General features: G+C 42.2%; 2 protein-coding genes across 3 annotated transcripts; one reads left to right on the forward strand and one right to left on the reverse strand.

Annotated features, from left to right (window-relative positions):
• Positions 1 to 653: 653 nt before the first annotated feature.
• LOC100126633 (uncharacterized) lies at positions 654 to 6,966 on the forward strand. 2 transcript variants are annotated; one of them, XM_041580758.1, is made up of 4 exons: positions 654 to 703; positions 3,067 to 3,142; positions 4,546 to 5,253; positions 6,050 to 6,966. In XM_041580758.1, exons 2-4 carry the CDS (start codon positions 3,082 to 3,084, stop codon positions 6,547 to 6,549), a joined length of 1,269 nt encoding a protein of 422 aa, XP_041436692.1. In that variant the 5' UTR covers positions 654 to 703; positions 3,067 to 3,081; the 3' UTR covers positions 6,550 to 6,966.
• Positions 6,967 to 12,297: 5,331 nt separating this feature from the next.
• LOC108708794 (E3 ubiquitin-protein ligase TRIM8) lies at positions 12,298 to 17,408 on the reverse strand. The gene is made up of 3 exons (XM_041581350.1): positions 15,976 to 17,408; positions 15,251 to 15,444; positions 12,298 to 12,348 (listed from the first exon to the last, which is right to left on the reverse strand). The coding sequence occupies exons 1-3, from the start codon at positions 17,270 to 17,272 to the stop codon at positions 12,298 to 12,300; spliced, it is 1,542 nt and encodes a 513-aa protein (XP_041437284.1). The 5' UTR covers positions 17,273 to 17,408.
• Positions 17,409 to 20,412: the final 3,004 nt, after the last annotated feature.

Raw genomic sequence — 20,412 nt, forward strand, 5'->3', positions numbered from 1 at the left:
TTATGTTGACTCCGCCCCCTGTGATTATACAGCAAGGGGCCCTTATTCCCCCAGTACAAACTGGCCCCACTTATTCTTTCATTCCATTAGAGACCTAAGGAGCTGTACACCCAGGTATTCTCTTATCATCCAGTCAGCACACAAATGGTTAAACTGGTTCCAGTGAGTCACAAGGGAAAGGGCAGGGGGTTAAGGGGTCATTTATGACTGCTGGAGGGCTCACTCCGGCCTATTTCGTGTGCCCTGGGCTACTCGCTGCCTATAAACACATCATACCCCCCTCCCCAACCTAATATTTCCCTGTCTGGGCCAAACTGGGGGTGTCCATGGGGTTCCCCTTCCTTGGGGGAATCAGTGAATGAGTTGGGTTGTGCGGGTGATGGAATAATAAGAATAATATGCCAGAAATGTTCCAGCAAAGATTTCAGAAATGAAGAAGAATTTGTCCAGATTTGAGGTATTTTCCATTTAATGTGGGTGCGACAAGTTCAAAGACGCAAATATGGGGCAGAAGATCAGGGTGGAAAGTAGAACAGGGGCCCCGAGGGGACTATTTGTTATGGAGACCAACGTAGAACTGCACCGCCCCCCAGCACTGGCTCCAGGAATGGGGTCACTATATAAAGCCTGAGTCCCACTCCCACATCACACTCAGCGACACTCCAGTAGCAGCAGCAGCAGCAGCAGCAGGTATGTATGTCAGGTAAGGCACCGGCAGTTCCCACTCAGTACACTCTCACTGCATGTACAGTATCAGTAGTCATTATTCATAAGTAATTCATTCTCACTCGCTTTCCTGCAGTTAGCACATAATTATAGATAGAAATGCCCAGAGGAAGGCAAGTGAATAAATGTTCAATACCTTATGGAAATGGCAGAAAGGAACATGTGGGGTTAAAGCATTAAAGGGCAATTTGGCTTTTATGGAAACTTGTGAAGACTAGAGTGTCACAGCAGCTCGAGGGTCGGAGACTGGCACAAACCGGGACACCCCTCACTTTATTCACAGGGTTAAATTGCCCCGGGGTATAAGGCAATGCCATGAGCCAAAAGAGACTAGGAGAATAAAGAGGATTAATAATGGAAGAATAGAGTATAGAAAAGATACTAGGAGAATAAAGAGGGTTAATAATGGAAGAATAGAGTAGAGAAAAGAGACTAGGAGAATAAAGAGGATTAATAATGGAAGAATAGAGTATAGAAAAGATACTAGGAGAATAAAGAGGGTTAATAATGGAAGAATAGAGTAGAGAAAAGAGACTAGGAGAATAAAGAGGATTAATAATGGAAGAATAGAGTATAGAAAAGAGACTAGGAGAATAAAGAGGTTGAGTGAGGAGAAGTATAATAGTTTGGAAAGTGGGTCCACAGTCTATGGTTTTCTGGTGGCCCCTTTCATCCCAGTCCGACACTGGCCATGAGACCCATCACTACAGTCCCATAACAGTCCCTGGACTAGTAGGACAGAGCTCCCCCTGGTGGCAATCTCAGATTATCATAGGGTAAAACCTTTCATTTGAAGCATAACAATGGGGTGTAAATGAGACACCTAAGAAATTATGTTCTTTTTAGGGATGCACTGAATCCACTATTTTGGATTCAGCCGAACCCCCGAATCCTTCACAAAGGATTCGGCCAAATACCGAAACAAATCCAAATCCTAATATGCAAATTAGGGGTGGGAAGGGGAAAACATTTTTTACGTCCTTGTTTTGTGACAAAAGTCACAATATGCATATGCAAATTAGGATTCCGGTCGGGCAGACAGAAGGATTCGGCCGAATCCTGGTTAAAAAGACCGAATCCTGAACTGAATTCTGTATTCTAGTTCTTTTTAGTGAGCTTTAGAGAAGCTGAAAATGTTCTGAAATGAGCGAATAAAGGTGTCATTTATACCACTTGTATTAAGCTTCAAATCAAAAGTTTTACCCTAGAATTTTTTCAACTGGGCAATAGAGCACAGAAAGCTTTAGCTGTAACACAGAGTTCCTTCTATACACGTAACAGGGCAGAGTCTCTTGTAACATCAACCCAGCGAACGAGGCACAGCCCCCCTATACACAGCCCCCCTATACACAGCCCCCCTAAACACAGCCCCCCTATACACAGCCCCCCTATACACAGCCCCCTATACACAGCCCCTGCAGGTAACTCCACAATTAAAGGCAAAGAGTTTATTTGGGTAAATCTACAGTATAAATCTAGAGTAGACCCTGGGAGGTGCCAAGGAGGGGTGTCGTTTCAAAGCCAGGGGGAACCCCAAGTCTCTGTAGAAGATGCCGCTAGCCAGGAGCTACCCATGCAGTTTACTCGGTCCCTGTTGCTGCAACAACAACTTTTTTCCAGACGCCCCAATATAAACTGGTGTGTCCATTATATAGTCCCAGTGCAGTGGGGTCTAAACCCTATTTAAGCAGCAGGTTTCACATAGAGTTGGGAGTATTGGCTGGAAGGATCTAATTGTAGGACACATTGGATTGTTGGGTGGGGGGAGCTGCTAGAAGCAAGACCATAGCCGTCTGTATTGGTGAGGAGTTTGGTTCTGGTGCCAGGAGATTGCAGAATATGTTGGTGACAAAGGAGGTTCTGGTGGGAATATTAGGTACATGGGGGGGGGGAAGGTGATGTTGGTTGGGATGAAGACTCTGATGAGAAGACCACAGTATGGTCAGTTGCTATACAGAATCCAGTCAGCCTCCCGTCATCTCCATCAAAGCCCTGAGTCTTACCCCACCAGCCCATCTGTCATCTCCACCAGATCCCTAAGTGTCAACCAATCAGCTCCTCTGTCATCTCCAGCAGATCCCTAACTATTAACCCATCAGCTCCTCTGTCATCTCCAGCAGATCCCTAACTATTAACCCATCAGCTCCTCTGTCATCTCCACCAGATCCCTAACTGTCAACCAATCAGCTCCTCTGTCATCTCCAGCAGATCCCTAACTATTAACCCATCAGCTCCTCTGTCATCTCCAGCAGATCCCTAACTATTAACCCATCAGCTCCTCTGTCATCTCCAGCAGATCTCTGAGTATCATCCCATCATTTTTCCTCACATTTCATACAGAATCAGAGTGTAGAAATGAAGACTTTCCTGGGATTCCTGTTCCTGACTCTCTGCTGGGATCAGATCTACTCACAGTGTAAGTACAGGATGGGGCTCTACCTACTGAATCACATGATAAAAAAACAAAATATAATATATATTTCTAGTGGCTAAATAATGAGGCAGCCATGGGCCTAATCTCACTCTAAATGCCCCTCATTCCTCTTTCCTGACAGTCACTGCTTTCACACAGTTACACAAACTGTCATTAGATGGATCAATGGAGATGTGGAAGTTGCTTAGTGTTTCAGGAGTCAGAACCAGCAGTGCAGAGAGGAGACCCAGTGAGAATGAGGATTTTAAAGGATATTGGGGAGCAGCACAGAATGACATTTTCTTTCATGAGTCAACATTTTGTTTTGGGGTTTGCGTCCCCTTTAAAGGCAGTGCAGTTGCAGTGGGTAGGAAGGAATTAATAATGATCTCGCTGCTGAGAGATGTACAAACCCCCTATTTAACCCTTTGCTTTGCAATTGCCCCAGTGTCAGCTGACAGTCAGACCAGGGGTCACATAGGAGACACCTGACATTCAGACGGGGCGGCTCATTTTACCTGGGGGCAGTAGTGGTAGATTGGTGGCTTCCCCCTGTCACTACAAAAAATTTTTATATCAAAAACGATATAAGTCCCAGGCCTCTTCAAATAAAAAATATTAATTTATTGTAATTCACATTAAAACAGTAGCTAGTACATACAACCCCACATACCCCACCTTACGCGTTTCGCACCCTCCGGTGCTTAGTCATAGGTGTATGATACACCTATGACTAAGCGCCGGAGGGTGCGAAACGCGTAAGGTGGGGTATGTGGGGTTGTATGTACTAGCTACTGTTTTAATGTGAATTACAATAAATTAATATTTTTTATTTGAAGAGGCCTGGGACTTATATCGTTTTTGATATAAAAAATTTTTGTCGTTGAATGCCTTTCTGAACTGGGGCGAGTCCCTTGTGCCTGGCTGATTAATGATATGGACTCCCGATTTTGAATTCCCCCTGTCACTGTCAGACACTATTTGCCCCATGAGGGGTTCCTTCTCCCCCCAGATCCTCTGTCCAATGTCTGTGTCCGTACTGAGAAATGGGCGTGTGGCATGAGCTCAGCCAATCACAGCTCTGCAGTTCCCAGTTAGGGAAGGTTTTTCATGCATTGAAGCATTTGGAGTCATATAAATATGGTGGCTCCCATGTCCTGTAAGGAAAAGGTCATCTTTTGTATTTGTTGATTTTGTGGCAATTTCACTGATTTTAGGTGTCATATTGTGCCATATTTCTATCCGGATCACACGCCCCTCTTACACTTTCCTTCTGCCCCCCTCACCATCCTCTGGGCCTATCACGTTCCTTTGTGTCTTTACTCTGCCCAGTGTTGGTGCAAAACTCTTGCCTTCAGTAGAAATGTCATGTGATTAATGTCAATAATCCCCATTTATTTTGGCAGACGCCAGTTCCTGCTCCGATTGTAATTCTTATGCCGTTTGTGACGACAGATCTGGCTTTGTCTATTGTTCCTGCAAAAGCGGTTATATTGGCAATGGCTTTAACTGCACCCCAATAACATCATGTGGCACGTCACCCTGTTGCCCCCAAGGGTATTCCTGGGACATCAAGACAAAGACCTGTGTGGACATAAATGAATGTTCTGACCCAGTGTTGAACAAGTGTTCCCCCCCAAGTACCTGTGCCAACAGGAATGGCATCTACCTGTGTGCCAACAACCGCAACTCCCTGTGCCCTACGTCTGTGTGTGGTATAGAGCAGGACTGTGTATCTATTGGAGGGGCACCTCAGTGTGCAGACCCCTGTGATAACTATAAGGAGCTCAATGGAACCAGCAGACTTTCCACCATCGACTCCAGTGGCAGGTTCCAGACTGACAGATTCACCTTTGGTTGGACCCGCTATGTTGGCAAAGTTGGCGTCAGCATGAAACAGGGGTGTGTGGGTGCACTGAAGTGCGGTTCTGCTGAGCCCTTCACTCTTGGGGGCCAACACCCAGCTTTAGGGGAAGGAGTGAAGATGGTGCCGCTTCAAGTCAACAGGAAAACAGGGTGCACCCCTGGAGCTTCCATTCCTGTCAAAGCCTGTCCTGGTGGTTACTATGTCTACAAGTTTTCCGGCTCTGTGGCCAGTGAAGTCTTCTGTACAGGTAGGTCCTCTGATTTCCTTCATCACTGACCAGGAAAGTGGTGGAAACTTCGCAGAGCAGTTTCATCTAAGCATTCGAGAGGCCCATAAAATAAGTGACTCCAGTACCTCCTAGAGCAGTGATCCCTAACGAGTGGCTCATGAGTAACATGTTGCTCTCCAACCCCTTGGATGTTGCTCCCGGTGGCTTCAAAGCAGGTGCTTATTATTGAATTCCAGGCTTGGAGGCAAGTATTGGTTGCATGAAAACCAGGTGTACTGCCAAACAGAACCTCCTGTAGTCTGCCAGTCCAAATATGGGCTACCATTAGCCAATTACAGCCCACATTTGGCACCCCAGGAACTTTTTTTCATGCTTATGGGGACCCCTGTCCTAGAGCATCAGTGATAGGTTCCTGTTGGTGTCATTAGTAATTATCATTATAAGGTCTCATTAACTTGTAGTAAGAACATATGTGCCATTATGGTTCATTTTTATACCAATATCTGTTTGTTCTATTCCCAGGGATTTATGGCATTGGCACTGTCCTTGGGGCTCAGTGTGTGTTGGGAAAAGATGGGTCCACATTACCTGTGATAAGGTTGTAGGAGATCCTACACATTTATCTGACAATGAGCTATGGTTCTGTAGTTGGGCATTAAAGTCAATAGAAATTCATCAACAGCCATTGAGCTAATGAGTGTAAATGTCCATCTCTAGGGAATGTCTCCCTTTAACTAATTCTGATACCTGTCCTTCTTTAGACATGTTCTGATTGGACTCTGTAAGAATAATTATTCATATATATCTATTTCAGATCCAACCACAACTCCAACAACTTTAGCTCCAACCACCCTGATCACAACCACCTCAGCTACAACTACCACAACTGCACCTTCAACTACTTCAGCTTCAACCACCTCAACTGCACCTCTAACTACAACTACAATAAAATCAGAAACATCTACTGCTGCTGCCAAGACCAGTGCACCATTTTTACATGAGATAGAAGGTTCTGGCTCTGAAGACAACATTGTTGACATTTTCAGCACAAATGTTCCAACGGCAAGACCTTCAACCACGGCTAAAGTATTTTGCACTTTATCCTCAGAAATCCCCAACTTTCTTCAGCTCCTGGAGCAATTGAATGGCATCCTGAAGCAATTCCCTAAGGGGAAGAACATCACTGGTGAACTCTCCCAGCTTCATGAGAAGGTCTGCAACATCCCTATTGATTCCACAAGCAGAGTTCTAGACCAGATTGCTGAGAAAGTGGCAGATGCAGTTGGCAGTTTGATTCATGAATTAGTGAATTAGAAGAAATACAGTTGTCTTCATTTTTTATAGTTTTAAGATTTTTTGCCTTGGTGTTCTGCCTCTTTGCCATTTTCAAATGGTGGTCACTGACCCCAGCAACCAAAAAACTATTGCTCTGTTGCTTATCTTTCTGTGAAGGCATTGTCTGATTTCTAGGGTAGAATAGAACCTAGCAACTAACTGCTGGCATTCCATTAAGGAGAGCTGCTAAACAAAAGCTAAATAAAATTTTAAAAAAAACACAAAAAAATGAGGACGTATTACAGCTGTCTCCGAATTCTACTCTCTACATACATACATATATATATATATACAAACAATTATTTTGAAGGTGAACTACCCCTTTAATGGTCAAAGCTATATATTTACCCTACACCGGTCTAAGTAAAGTGTATTTTATATATGAGATAAACCTTATTGGATGAGTGGCTGCTTTTTTTTACTGAAGTTTCAAAGTAATACAATATAATAATAGATGAGATTGAAAAGAAAGTTGCATTTAATCATCAACACAAAATATGAGCCTCAGTGTAAGTAACTGATCTGCTAACTGACCCAGAGATGGGGAAATAGAGTAAAGACAAATATACTGCAGTCTGAGCTGTGATACAAATGAAGGCAACACTCCAGTAAGAAGGAACTTCATATTTATTCGGTAGGCAGCGAAGGATACGAGGCATTTAATTTAAGGAAACAGTCACCAATATCCAATCACAATGGTTCCATTAAGATATTCAGGTAGGTGTTGGGTGAAACTCACAGAGGTGTGAAAGTATCATCTGGTCACAATGGTCCCATAACGACTGTATCCCACCTTCACAGTTTCAGCCAATACCTACCTGAATAGATCCATGGAATGAACATTGACCATTATGATTGGTGCCAATAACCCCATGTAATAACTCCTTCCAAAACCACTTATCCAGGGTGAGCTGAGATGTAAGTTGCACATACCAGACAGGCAGGTGGAGAATGAGCCGTTATTTGTCCCTGATCCCAAGCCAAGTGTCATAGTCGTATACATAGTCATATAAATAGTCATATACATAGTCATATACAGTATTAGTCATATATTAGTCATATATTAGCCATATATCATTCATATATTTGTCATATATTAGCCATATATCAGTCATATGTAAGTCATATATTAGCCATATATCAGTCATATATTAGTCATATATTAGTCATATATTTGTCATATATTAGTCATATATTAGCCATATATTAGTCATATATTAGTCATATATTAGCCATATATTAGTCATATATTAGCCATATATTTGTCATATATTAGTCATATATTAGCCATATATTAGTAATATATTAATCATATATTAGCCATATATTAGTCATATATTAGCCATATATTTGTCATATATTAGTCATATATTAGCCATATATTAGTAATATATTAATCATATATTAGCCATATATTAGTCATATATTAGTCAGATATTAATAATGGAAGAATAGAGTATGGAATGTAGATATAAAAGACTAGGAGAATAAAGAGGTTGAATGAGGAGAGGAGGAATAGTAGTTTGGAAAGTGGGCCCCATGGACTAAGGTTTTCTGGTGGCCCCTGACGTTCCAGTTCGACACTGGGGGCATTTAGAGAACCTCAGGCCCAGTTGCCAGTATAGCCCCCCCAATGGAATGCACCATATTGTAGTGACACCCCCTTCCCCAACATGAAATGGCTCAGTGACCCCCATCAACCTCCAACCTGCAGCACAGGACCCCACTCCAGCCCCAAACACAGTCCCACAGTCACCCCAACATTTAGGGGCCCATTTGCTTATCTCGAGTGAAGGAATAGAATTTAAAAAAAAATCGAATTTCAAATTTTTTTTGGCTACTTCGGCCATCGAATGGGCTACTTCGACCTTCGACTACGACTTCGAATCGAAGGATTCGAACTAAAAATCGTTCGACTATTCGACCATTCCATAGTCGAAGTACTGTCTCTTTAAAAAAAACTTCGACCCCCTAGTTCGCCACCTAAAAGCTACCGAAGTGCAATGTTAGCCTATGGGGAAGGTCCCCATAGGTTTTCTAATGTTTTTTTGGTCGAAGAAAAATCGATGTATTAAAATCTATATTCGATATTCGAAGTCGAAGGATTTACATTCGGCAGTCGAATATCGAGGGTTAATTAACCCTCGATATTTGACCCTATGTAAATCTGCCCCCAAGTGTCAGGGATTATAGAAAGTATTAGTCCCATGATGTCCCACTGCAGTCACTGCCCAGCAGATTCCTGTATGTGGCTAGCACACCGAGCCTATTGGCAAGTGAATAAATGATTCGCTCATAGCCCTGGCACCACCCACAGTCCCTCCCAATTGGAAAAGGGAATCCAAATAGGCCACTCCCCGATCCAGCGCAGTCCTTCCCAGACACACCTTGTCCACTTTGCAACAATTAGGAGGAATAGGGTTTTATTAAAGGAGAAGTAAAGGTTAACAAAGAATTGGGCTAGAAATGTTGCACATTATGGGGGTTATTTATGAAAGGTCGAGTTAATTTTTACCCGGGGTATTTCCAAACTTGAATTTTCAGGTTAAAAAAAACCTCAAGTTTTTTAGAGATTTATTATTCCCTGAAGTTGCTAAAAGCCAGAACTAAAACCTTCTCCACTAAAACCTGTTGGGTGATGTACAAGTCAATGGCAGAGGTCCCATTAGAAGACGTTTGTAGCCTTCGTCATCTTCCAGTTTCTTCAGTGGGTTTTTCTGGAAAACTTCCTTAATTGGAGTATTTGAGACTTTCACCCAACTACACTGATTCCAGTTTTTGACATTCGAGTTTTCATTCCAGGTATAAAAACCTCACAAACCTCTAAAACTTGACCTTTAATAAATAACCCCTTAGTGTTGGGCCCCTATATCAGCCCAGGGGCCCCAGGAAATTGGCTCCTTTCTCATTTGTCTGTGATTAATTAGTGAGTTTAATGAGCTGATGTGAATGAGAAGTCATAACGTTTGTATCTTTATGCACAAATCACAAATGCAAACACACGGGTGGATTGTGTTCCACATACAATAGCAGATTTATTCAATATTTGCACATTGGAGCAGTTAATCAGTCACTAGTCCCACCCAGTCTTATCTCAGCAAATAGTAACCAGATACTGTGAGTAAATTCTCTCATAGTGACCCGTGTGTGTGAATGTGTGTGTGTATTTGTGTGTATGTGTGTGAGTGTGTATGTGTGTGAATGTGTGTGTGTATGTATGTATGTGTGTGTGAGTGTGTGAATGTGAGTGTGTATGTGTGTGGATGTGTGTGAGTGTGTGTATGTGTGTGTCTGAATGTGTGTATGTGTGTGAGTGTGTATGTGTGTGAGTGTGAGTGTGTATGTGTGTGTATGTGTGTGAATGTGAGTGTGTATGTGTGTGTATGTGTGTGAATGTGAGTGTGTATGTGTGTGAGTGTGTGTATGTGTGTGTCTGAATGTGTGTATGTGTGTGAGTGTGTATGTGAGTGTGTATGTATGTGTATGTGAGTGTGTGTGTATGTGTGTGAGTGTGTATGTGTATGTGAGTGTGTGTATGTGTATGTGTGTGTATGTGTGTGAATGTGAGTGTGTATGTGTGTGAGTGTGTGTATGTGTGTGTCTGAATGTGTGTATGTGTGTGAGTGTGTATGTGAGTGTGTATGTATGTGTATGTGAGTGTGTGTGTATGTGTGTGAGTGTGTATGTGTATGTGAGTGTGTGTATGTGTGTGAGTGTGTATGTGTGTGTATGTGAATGTGTGTGTGAATGTGAGTGTGTATGTTTGTGTATGTGAGTGTGCGTGTGCGTGCGTGTGTGAAGCAATATGCCACCAGTATAACTGTCATCCCTAATATTTCTAGACAATATAAAGTGTCAGAGGGACTGGGTCGGGTTCTCTTGTTGTTGTGCCGTAAGAAGTAAGAAGTCAGTGTAGCACAACACAATCATTATTATGTGCCCTGGGCCGGTGCAGAGAATCTCTGTCCTTCATGTCTTCCCTAAGTAGGTGGGCTCCCTCTCCTGCACCCCCTGACGCCAAATGGACATGAGCCTGCGTGTGACCCCTGCTATGCACTCTTGCCCTTCTGCTGACACTTCATTCTGGATGTCTTTTGTAGTTCCCTGCCCCCCCCCCCCGTCCAACCATATCTGGCACCAACCCATGAGAGAGACGCTGGAGAGGGACATGAGTAGAACATGGATCCGTATATTGAGCAGGTACAAAGCACTAACATATCTACAGACTGGGTTATCTCTCCCCTTTGAAAGCTAATGGCAGGGGAGGACTAAAGGTGGCCATACACTGAGAGATCCGCTCGTTTGGCGATGTTGTCAAACGAGCGGATCTCTCCCCGATATGCCCACCTTGAGGTGGGCAATATCGGGCTGATCAGATCGTGGGCCCTAGGCAGGGCCGGCCTTAGGCCTATTGGACCAATTGGGCCCAATAGGGCCCCGCACCGCTGGGGGCCCCGCACCACAGGGCAGCACAGATAATATTTCCCTCAGCACATGATGCTGCCTGGCCTGCCCCCAACTTTGAGAGTCCAGCCCATCCCCAAATACATAGGTCCAGCCCACCCCCAACTCTGATAAGCCAGCCTATCCCCCAACTCCATAGGTCTAGCCTGCCCCCAACTCTCATAGGCCCAGCTTTCCTCCAACCTTGATAGGCCCTGCCTGCCCCAATCCAACCAAGACTGCTCCCAAGCTGAATCGGCCCAGCTTGCCCCAAACTGATTGGCCCAGTCCACTCTCCTATTTCCTCCATCTCTCTCTCTTACCCTGTGTGCCCCTATTATGTGCCCCTATTTCATCCCTCTCACTCTCTTACCTTGTCTGCCCCTTTCCTTTCTATTTTGTGCCTGTATGCCCTTATTTTCCTAAATACTTGGTGTGTCAGTAGCCAGCAACACTTTGTCTAGGGGCCCCGCCAACATGGTCCCAATTGGGCCCCACATTTGATAGGATCAGCCCTGGCCCTAGGGCCCAACGATCGGATCCTAACTAATACCAATGGGTGGTTGGATCGCGGGACCGCATCAACGTATAGATCCGTCCGCGATCCGACGGGATTTTTTGTCCCATCCGATCGAGATCTGGCCGACTTTCGGCCAGATCTCGATCGGTGAAGCCCGTCGGGGGGCCCCATACACAGGTCAATAAGCTGCCGACAGACCGTGTATGGCCACCTTAAGTACTACGATTGAAACCAATGCCCAGGTCAGGAGACCTTTATTTCAGTTAATGCTCTTATGCCGAGAGGCTTTAGCATTTGATATTATGACCAGACGTAAATAGTTAGGGACGGCCATATGGGTTTTACCTTGACGTGGAATGGTGGCTTATCAACCTTATCATCATAAAAAACCCCTGTCTTTGTAAATACATGTATCTGTATAGATTACTGATGTGACAGGGGACCAGGGAATGGACATTGATATACTTCTTTTTCTCTATGTTTGTAGTTAATTTGGCCAGATCAGTAGCACTTCCATTGTATTTTAGTACATTTTAATTAAGCCATGGAGTGTTCCCACAACCTTTCCTTTTTATATCTACAGACTCAAATTCAATTTGAATAGGGCGGCTACATATAGGTCATATATATATTTCATTATTAGAGATGTTGGTGCAAATGCTGGAAGTGGCCACTTATTATTACACATGTCCAAGGAAGCAAAATAAAGGCAAAAGAGATCCTCTAATGTCCTACACATGAGCCCAGAGAGAATATGTTTGAAATTAGACGATGTTCAATTTTAGGAGGTCCAACCAGTGCCCATTCAGGAGAACCTATATTGAAAGCAGGGGAGGATTTAATATGAAAATTCAGTTTAAATCCAACCAAACGTTATGGATTCTAGGGCAACTCCATAAATAATGGAATACAATTATATTTAGCTCTTTACATGATACATGACCTGAGCCAGAACCCAAATGGACAATTTTAAAGTGATGGACTCTCTAGTCTTCAGAGAGAAAGTGTTTGTTAAAGTTATGATTCAATGAACTAGTTGAGTTGGGCTTATTTCAAGATAACTTGATGATTTGAGAGCCAGAGACTGATCACCAGCTACACACCAACGTTTCTGAGATATTTGATTGATATTTAGTAACTCAGGAGTTTCTGCTAATTCAACAACTGCTTCTGTCAGCCAATGGTTATGTAGCGCACATCTTTATTTGTCGGACCCCAAGCAGACCACTATTAATAAAAATATACATAAGATGGTCCTTTGTCTGTAAGCTTGGCCATTTTTACAATTCAACCCACTTTAATAGGTTCCCATTAGCAGGGTCAACACAATCTTTTAGAAACAGGTGTTATTTTTTCCTTGAAGGAGGAAAAAGGGAAGAAAAAACTTGGCTTGTGTTTCTCCAAATAAGCTGTATTGGCATAAAAGGGGTCAATGTATGATTAAGACCAAACCTAGAAAATAATAATTTCCATGTAAATAATGAGTCCCTAAATAAAGGGTTGTTCTTATCTTCAATGGGTAAGTCTTTCCATTTGCTATGTAATATAGCCAACATATGCTGGCTATGGTCAGAGAATTTGGGACTTTCACCTCCGGAGACCAATTCAATGAGACATCTAGAGATAGCTGCCAAAGTTCTAAGGTCAGGAAGCTTTAACCTCCTAACTTGACAACAAAGTTTAGATAGAGATGTTCAGGTATATTTCTCTAAATAAAATTACTCAGAGATTAATCTAATTTTTATGCTATATTAAAATTAGTAAATTAATTAAAGGATAAATTAATTTTGGGATAATTAGCATTTTAAAAAACACTATCTTTAAAAGTATATTCAAAGGGGGTATTCATCTATTTGTGGCAGTGGGACTGTACCTTAGCAATAAGATCCTCAAATCCATAGGGATAATAAGCCCTAAATATCTAAGATGGGGCTTGAGATTACTAAGACTTAGCTTGTTCAAAAGGGAACAAGATATAGTAGCATTTAATTTCATAATTTCAGTTTTACTAGCGTTGACCTTGAACCAAAGTTGAACATGAATTATTTCTCCAAGGAGTTATTAACATTTTGAATAATCAATAATAAGTCATCAGTGGACACTAGAGATTTCAGGTGAAAACCACAGAACTTAATGTCCTGGAACAACTCAAAATTATGTAGAGTTCTAACAAGTGGTTCAAGAGATATAATAAAACGTAATGGGCATAATGGGCAACCTTGCCTAGTGCCTCTGCAAATTCTAAAAGGAGGGGATATCACTCTAGCAATCAAAATCTTGGATTCAGGAGAATACTGATATTTAACAAAACTATTCGGGTCAACAATTCCAAAAGTTTCCAAGCAATTAAATAGACGATCCCATACAACATTGTCAAATGCCTTTTCTGTATTGGGATGTTATATCAAATGGCGAATGAAAAAGCATGTGGTAAGGCTCTGATGTATTTTGATACCAGATCTCTTTTTAAAAACTATTTTGGGGTTCTAAAATAATTAAAGGCAGAATTAAAGAAAGTCTGTCACCAAGAATTTTAGCAAGTAGCTTAATTTTTTGGCTTGATAACAAGATAGGTCTATAGGCAGAGGAAAGGAAAGGGTCTTTACCTTCCTTTGGAATGATAATCAAATCAAATTAGACAAAGAGCAAATAGGAAACTGCTTCATCATAAATAAAATGTCATTGAAATTTATAAAGGAAAGAGCAGATTTTAAGGTCTAACAATTTATAAAAGGTTAGCCGTCAAGACCACCTGTCTTTTCCTTTTTAAGATTTTTGATAGTGTAAGTAATTCCTTCTATAGAAATCAGCTTGTTAAGATGTTGCAGTTGTTCTTAAGAAATCTAAAGTATTAGAAATCCAATTACTACTCATAGCATTATAGTCTAGAATGTTTCTCTCGCACACTTATGTATACTGATATATATATTGTTTTATTTTCAGTCATCACTCAAGACAAAATCATAGAGTTACATACAAGTTTTTATGCCCCTTGGAGGCACTTTCTCAGTCTTTTCTCCGTGGAGATGTGCCAGTCTGTTCCCAGATGGGTAAATGTTGTTTTCAAGGTAACATACGAAGGGATTACCTGCACTTCTAGAAGTCCCCAGCATAATATACCTCAAAGTAGTGCCTGAGAGGCTGGGGGTAGAAAAGGGGTCGCAGGCCTGGTAGGAGGCCTGATCCTTCTGGACTTTGAGGTTGGGTGTCTTTCCCAACTTGCCTTTCCCCATATCTGATCCCTTCCATTCCCTTTATCAGTTTAGTCGCTCTTCTCTGTACTTTCTCTATTTCATTACTGTCCCTTATATATTTATATATAGTGATCATATCCCCCTTATATATTTATATATAGTGATCATATCCCCCTTATATATTTATATACAGTGATCATATCCCTTTATATATAGTGATCATATCCCCCTTATATATTTATATATAGTGATCATTTCCCCCTTATATATTTATATATAGTGATCATATCCCCTTATATATTTATATATAGTGATCATATCCCCTTAACTGTCTCTTCTCAAGATTACTGAGACAAACAGCCCTTAATTTAGAAAGCAGTCATTTGTGGGACACTGTATCCCCACTAATGTTGCTCAGTTCCCCACTAATTATACATTTTCTATATGAATTCTGCTGCTCTGTGCCATGAGGACAAGACTGGAATGCTGGGTAATGGGCAGTGCCCTAGCTAATGATTCTCACCCAGGCATCATCCCACCCTACCCAAAATGCAGCATGGAGGGGCTCAGTGAATTTGGCAGTGTACGTGTGTAAGTGTCTGATTGGCTCACTCAGCTCATAAAAGGACAGACACCCCACCTCATAGTCCAGAAGGATCCTGATTCTCCCTCCTAAAGAGCTTTGAGTTAAAGTGGTCCCTTTCCCATCATGCATCACTGCATAGGTGTCATAACACCTGTATAAGCCCCATGACTTGTTATTATCTCCAATGCAGGAGTGTTTTCCACCCCTCTTGATATTGGTATAGGCCACTCCTACCATCCAAATCCCAAATTCACTGCCCTCCACCTCCCAGTGATGGCGCCCCGAGGAGAAACAACTTCTGCTTAGGGTTTGAGGGACCAGAAATCTCTCAGGGGATTGTGGGTGACATTTTCTGGATAGTGAATAGGATACGGCTTTCCCATCTCCCGACACAAATAAATAGTTCCCTGCCAAACTTGTATCCAGGAACAGGTCTGTAGCCCCCTGCCCCAAGATCCCCCCTCTTACCCCAGTCACAATGGCAGCTAAGCCTGTGAGTAATGTCTCTGAGATCTGATTCACATCCAGATCCCCTACAGCAGGGACCTTTATATCATCTCTGCCCCCCTCATTATCTGCCCCCTCAGTATCATCTCTCTCTCTGCCCCCCTCATTATCGGCCCCCTCATTATCTGCCCCCTCAGTATCATCTCTCTCTCTGCCCCCCTCATTATCGGCCCCCTCATTATCGGCCCCCTCATTATCTGCCCCCTCAGTATCATCTCTCTCTCTGTCCCCCTCATTATCGGCCCCCTCATTATCTGCCCCCTCAGTATCATCTCTCTCTCTGTCCCCCTCATTATCGGCCCCCTCATTATCTGCCCCCTCAGCCCCACAAAATTCAGCCCCACAAAATTCAGCTCCATGTGATTTCCATTCCTGTAGGACAGTGAGTGGATCTGCCATGTTGCACAGCTCCTCAATGTGACGGATCTTCCTGGACAGCTCGTCCTTCTTTATTTCCAGCTGCTCCATCAGATCAGTGAGTGTGAGTGAGAGCTTCTCTTTCTGGCTGGAGATGTCACTCAGGAGTCGCTTCTCTAGGGCTTCCAGCTGTTCCCTGATGTCTCTAAACAGGGCAGTGACTCTCTCTGTCTCACCGGCTGCTTTTTCTGCCACTTCTCTCCTGCGCTCCTGCAGTCTCTGGGCTCCTCTCTCAGTCTCCTCTCTCTCTGGCCTCAGTTTCTCCAGCACTTTCCTCACTTTCTCTTTCTTCTTCTCAGAGGCCTCACTCAGCAGCTCCACCCTGTGGCCCCTGTGCTCCCCAATCCGACAGCAGGATTCACAGATACAGGCGGAGTCATTGGGGCAGTAATAATTGAGGGGTTCATCATGTTGGGGGCATTTCCTCTCCCCAAAAGAACGTGTGGGTGCAGTTAAGATGTGCTTGTGTGACTGGCTGTGCCCCCTCAGGTGGGTATCACACAGAGAAGCCTCACACAGGAGACAGGATTTAACAGCAGGTACAGGAGAGAGGACACAGTAGGTGCAGAAGATCCCAGTCTCCCCCAGTTGGGTCTCAGTTGGACGGAATCTCTCTGCTATGTTCCCCAGAGTTCTGTTCCTGGGTAGGGCAGGGCGCTCCTCATACTCCTGTCTACATTCAGGGCAGGAATAAGCCCCAGATCCCTCCTGGGTGTCCAGCACCTTGTGCCCACACGGCAGCATTACAGGGTCAGTATAAAGGTTCAGACAGATGGAGCAGCTCAGCTCTCCCCTCGGTTCTGCAGCCGCCATCACTGAAGGTGGAGCAGGAACAGCAGAATTCTCCTTTCTCTCCTTTCTCTCAGGAACTGGATCAACTTGTTCCAGCTTCTCCCAAGCGCACACTTTGCTGAGATTTCCCTTATCCAACACCTTATACAATATCCTCTCTCCACCTGTTTGCTTTATTCCAGTCACCTGGTGTGGCCCTTTATCTGTATTAACCCTTAGGTTGCTGACTGCAGGATCCAGCATGTAGGTGCCACGTCATTAAGTCATAGGTTTGGGGGACCTTTGCACACAGTAACCCCCCCGGGCTGGATTCTTTTAGAATAATGGGCACAAGGAGGTAATGGCAGTCAGTTTATCCTGGGACAAAGCAAACACCAGGTGTGGCCTGATTCATAGAAAGACAGGTAAATGGGGAGGAGCTACGGCAGCTTGTGCTTATAACACACACATATATATCAGTCCAATGTGGCTGCTGCTCACAACCCTGTCGCACTAGTGCAAAGCAGCCCCTGAGATTTCCAGCCTGAGACTGGACCCTCCTGCTGGTCATCCTAAAATCTGATTGATATAGTTTATCAATGAGCTTCCATACCATAAACTTGTCTCTATATATTGGATTATCTTTCACTTCAGCAGATTGTTTATTATGTAGTAACTGCTAAATGTTGTCTCCGGATTCAGTTACCAATTCTAATGATATATTTAAGTATTTGCCTTTTTCACAGATCCGTTCCACAATATACCATGTTAATGTTGATAAATTAAACAACCTGTAGTCAGATAAACGTAGACCTCCATAGTTTTTTGAATTTTTCAATTTCAATAAAGAAATTTTAGGAACTTTCCCTTTCCATAAAAACCTTGAAAGAGAAGACTCCAACGCATTAATGTCTTTATGTTTTAGAAGTAGAGTTGAGTTTATGATAGGATATGTGCACTTGGGAAATACCAACATCTTGTAATAGCCAATTCCACCTTTAGATTTAAAGGGATGTTTATCCATTTGTTACAAAAGGTAATCATTTCTTTGATCATAGGAGTAAAGTTAAGAGAATATAAACTGTGTAAGTCATCAGAAATGAAAATACCTAAATGTTTAATGAAAGACTGTTTCTTGTCAATACCTAGTAAGTTTAGGATTTTTGTAGAGGTAACCCCAAACACATCCATAAGTGTGGATTGTATTTCTTGAAATATCTCATAAAGAGGTTTAAAGGATATATTGAAAATTAGTGGTGAGAGGGGACAACCTTGTCTTGTACCCCTTTTTAGATGGATTATCTCTGACATTTCACCCGCAGCAATTATACAAGTTTTTGGAAAAGACTAAAGAAGACCAATTCAATCAACAAAAGGCCCCTGGAACCCAAAAGCTTTGAGAAAATCCATTAAATGATTCCAGTAACGGTTGTCGACGGCTTTCTCTGCATCAATTCCAATCAAGGCAGTGGGAATTTTCTTGGATTGAATTGAATAGTATTTAGGATTGTTCTTATGTTTCTGGATCTTCCTTTTATAAAACCTCCTTGCTAGGGAGATATAAGTTTTGGTAACAGCAGAGAAAAGTGAATTGCAGTTATTTTTGTCCTATTTTTGCATCATGAATATGATTTAATAAATTATGAGATGTGAAAATATAATCAATTCTCGTGCCTGTACCATGAGAATATGAATAAAAAGTATTTTCCATGCCTCATTTAAATTAGTTTGCTCTAAAAAATTAATGATAAGATTTTTTCTGAGGTGTATTGATATTGGTATTACACTTATCTAGAAGCCACACATGTGATTCATTAAAATCACCTCCTACAATTAGATTAGAAGAACTCAATGAACATATCTTTTGGGTGATATCAGAATAAAATTCTGGTTTGTTTTTATTTTGTACGTAGATTGAACATAGATTCCAAGATCGATTGTTAATAAGGATCTCTGCATGCGCAAATCTCCCCTTATTATCTGTATCCGATTTTATTTTATGATAAGCAAGGTTTTTGTTGAGTAATATAGAAACTCCTCTTATAAACAGCAGGTGAATTAATTACTTCTCCAACCTGAGAAGAACATATTTTACGATTAAAAGATTTGTTTAAATGGGTTTCTTGAATAAGAACAATATCTGCCCCCATTGTTGCAAGACTCTTTTACGCTTTATAAGTGAATTCACCCCATTAGCATTGCATGAAATTATCCTAAGTTTATCCAAATTTAAAGAATAACCATCTGAAATGGTGAGAGGTAACTTGGAAATAATTTCTAACCTTGCTTATAGTAAAAGCTGTAACAATATCAAATAACTCATAATATAGATGACCAGTTATATTCATGCCTAAAAAGAAAACAACATATAATAAAAAATTCAAAGTATACCTGAAAACACTATCCATCAACATAGTGAAGGACTGTGTAAAAATGTTAAACTTGGTAACTTCCTAGAGTGAATATAGAATTTAATAAACTCTTATACAGAATTTAACCAGTAGAAGCAATATCGCCCCTCAGAAAAAGATAGACTATGACATTGACCCAACATATCATATGAGAAAATGTAAGAACCAGCAGAATTGAAGTGTCCATTTCCACAGTTTGAGAAGGTGAAGACCCTCTGCCATGGGGGGATCTTGATCTCTGACTAAACTGACTTTTCTATCTCTTCCCTTGGAGGGAGTGGCTTTTCTAGTAATATGAGGATATTGATCCCTGAATGAGTTAAATTAGCCCCTCGAGTTAAGGTCGCCAAACGAGCCGATCTTTCCCCAATATGCCACTAACGGGCATGGCTATATCTGGGGTAATCTGAACGTTCGAACCTATGGCCAAACTGATCAGATTACGATGAGAGCGCAATGGGCTCCTGCGGGACGGTCGGGACAAAATCAAACCTGTCTGATCGACCAAACGACCGATCTCCGTCAGAGGAAAAATGTCGGGACTCTGCACACACGGTCCGAAGATCGTAAGAATCCTTGATTCGTACGATAGGATCTATACGTCTATGGTCAGCTTTAGACCTATTCAGATCTCATTAAAGGGATCCTGTCATCAGAAAACATGTTTTTTTCAAAACGCAGCAGTTAATAGTGCTACTCCAGCAGAATTCTGCACTGAAATCCATTTCAATTTTGAAATCTGACATGGGGCTAGACATTTTGTCAATTTCCCAGCTGCCCCTGGTCATGTGACTTGTGGCTGCACTTTAGGAGAGAAATGCTTTCTGGCAGGCTGCTGTTTTTCCTTCTCAATGTAACTGAATGTGTCTCAGTGGGACCTGGATTTTACTATTGAGTGTTGTTCTTAGATCTACCAGGCAGCTGTTATCTTGTGTTAGGGAGCTGCTATCTGGTTACCTTCCCATTGTTCTTTTGTTTGGCTGCTGGGGGGGA

The sequence above is a fragment of the Xenopus laevis genome, chromosome 2L (genome assembly GCF_017654675.1).
Source record: "Xenopus laevis strain J_2021 chromosome 2L, Xenopus_laevis_v10.1, whole genome shotgun sequence".
Lineage (NCBI taxonomy): Eukaryota > Metazoa > Chordata > Amphibia > Anura > Pipidae > Xenopus > Xenopus laevis.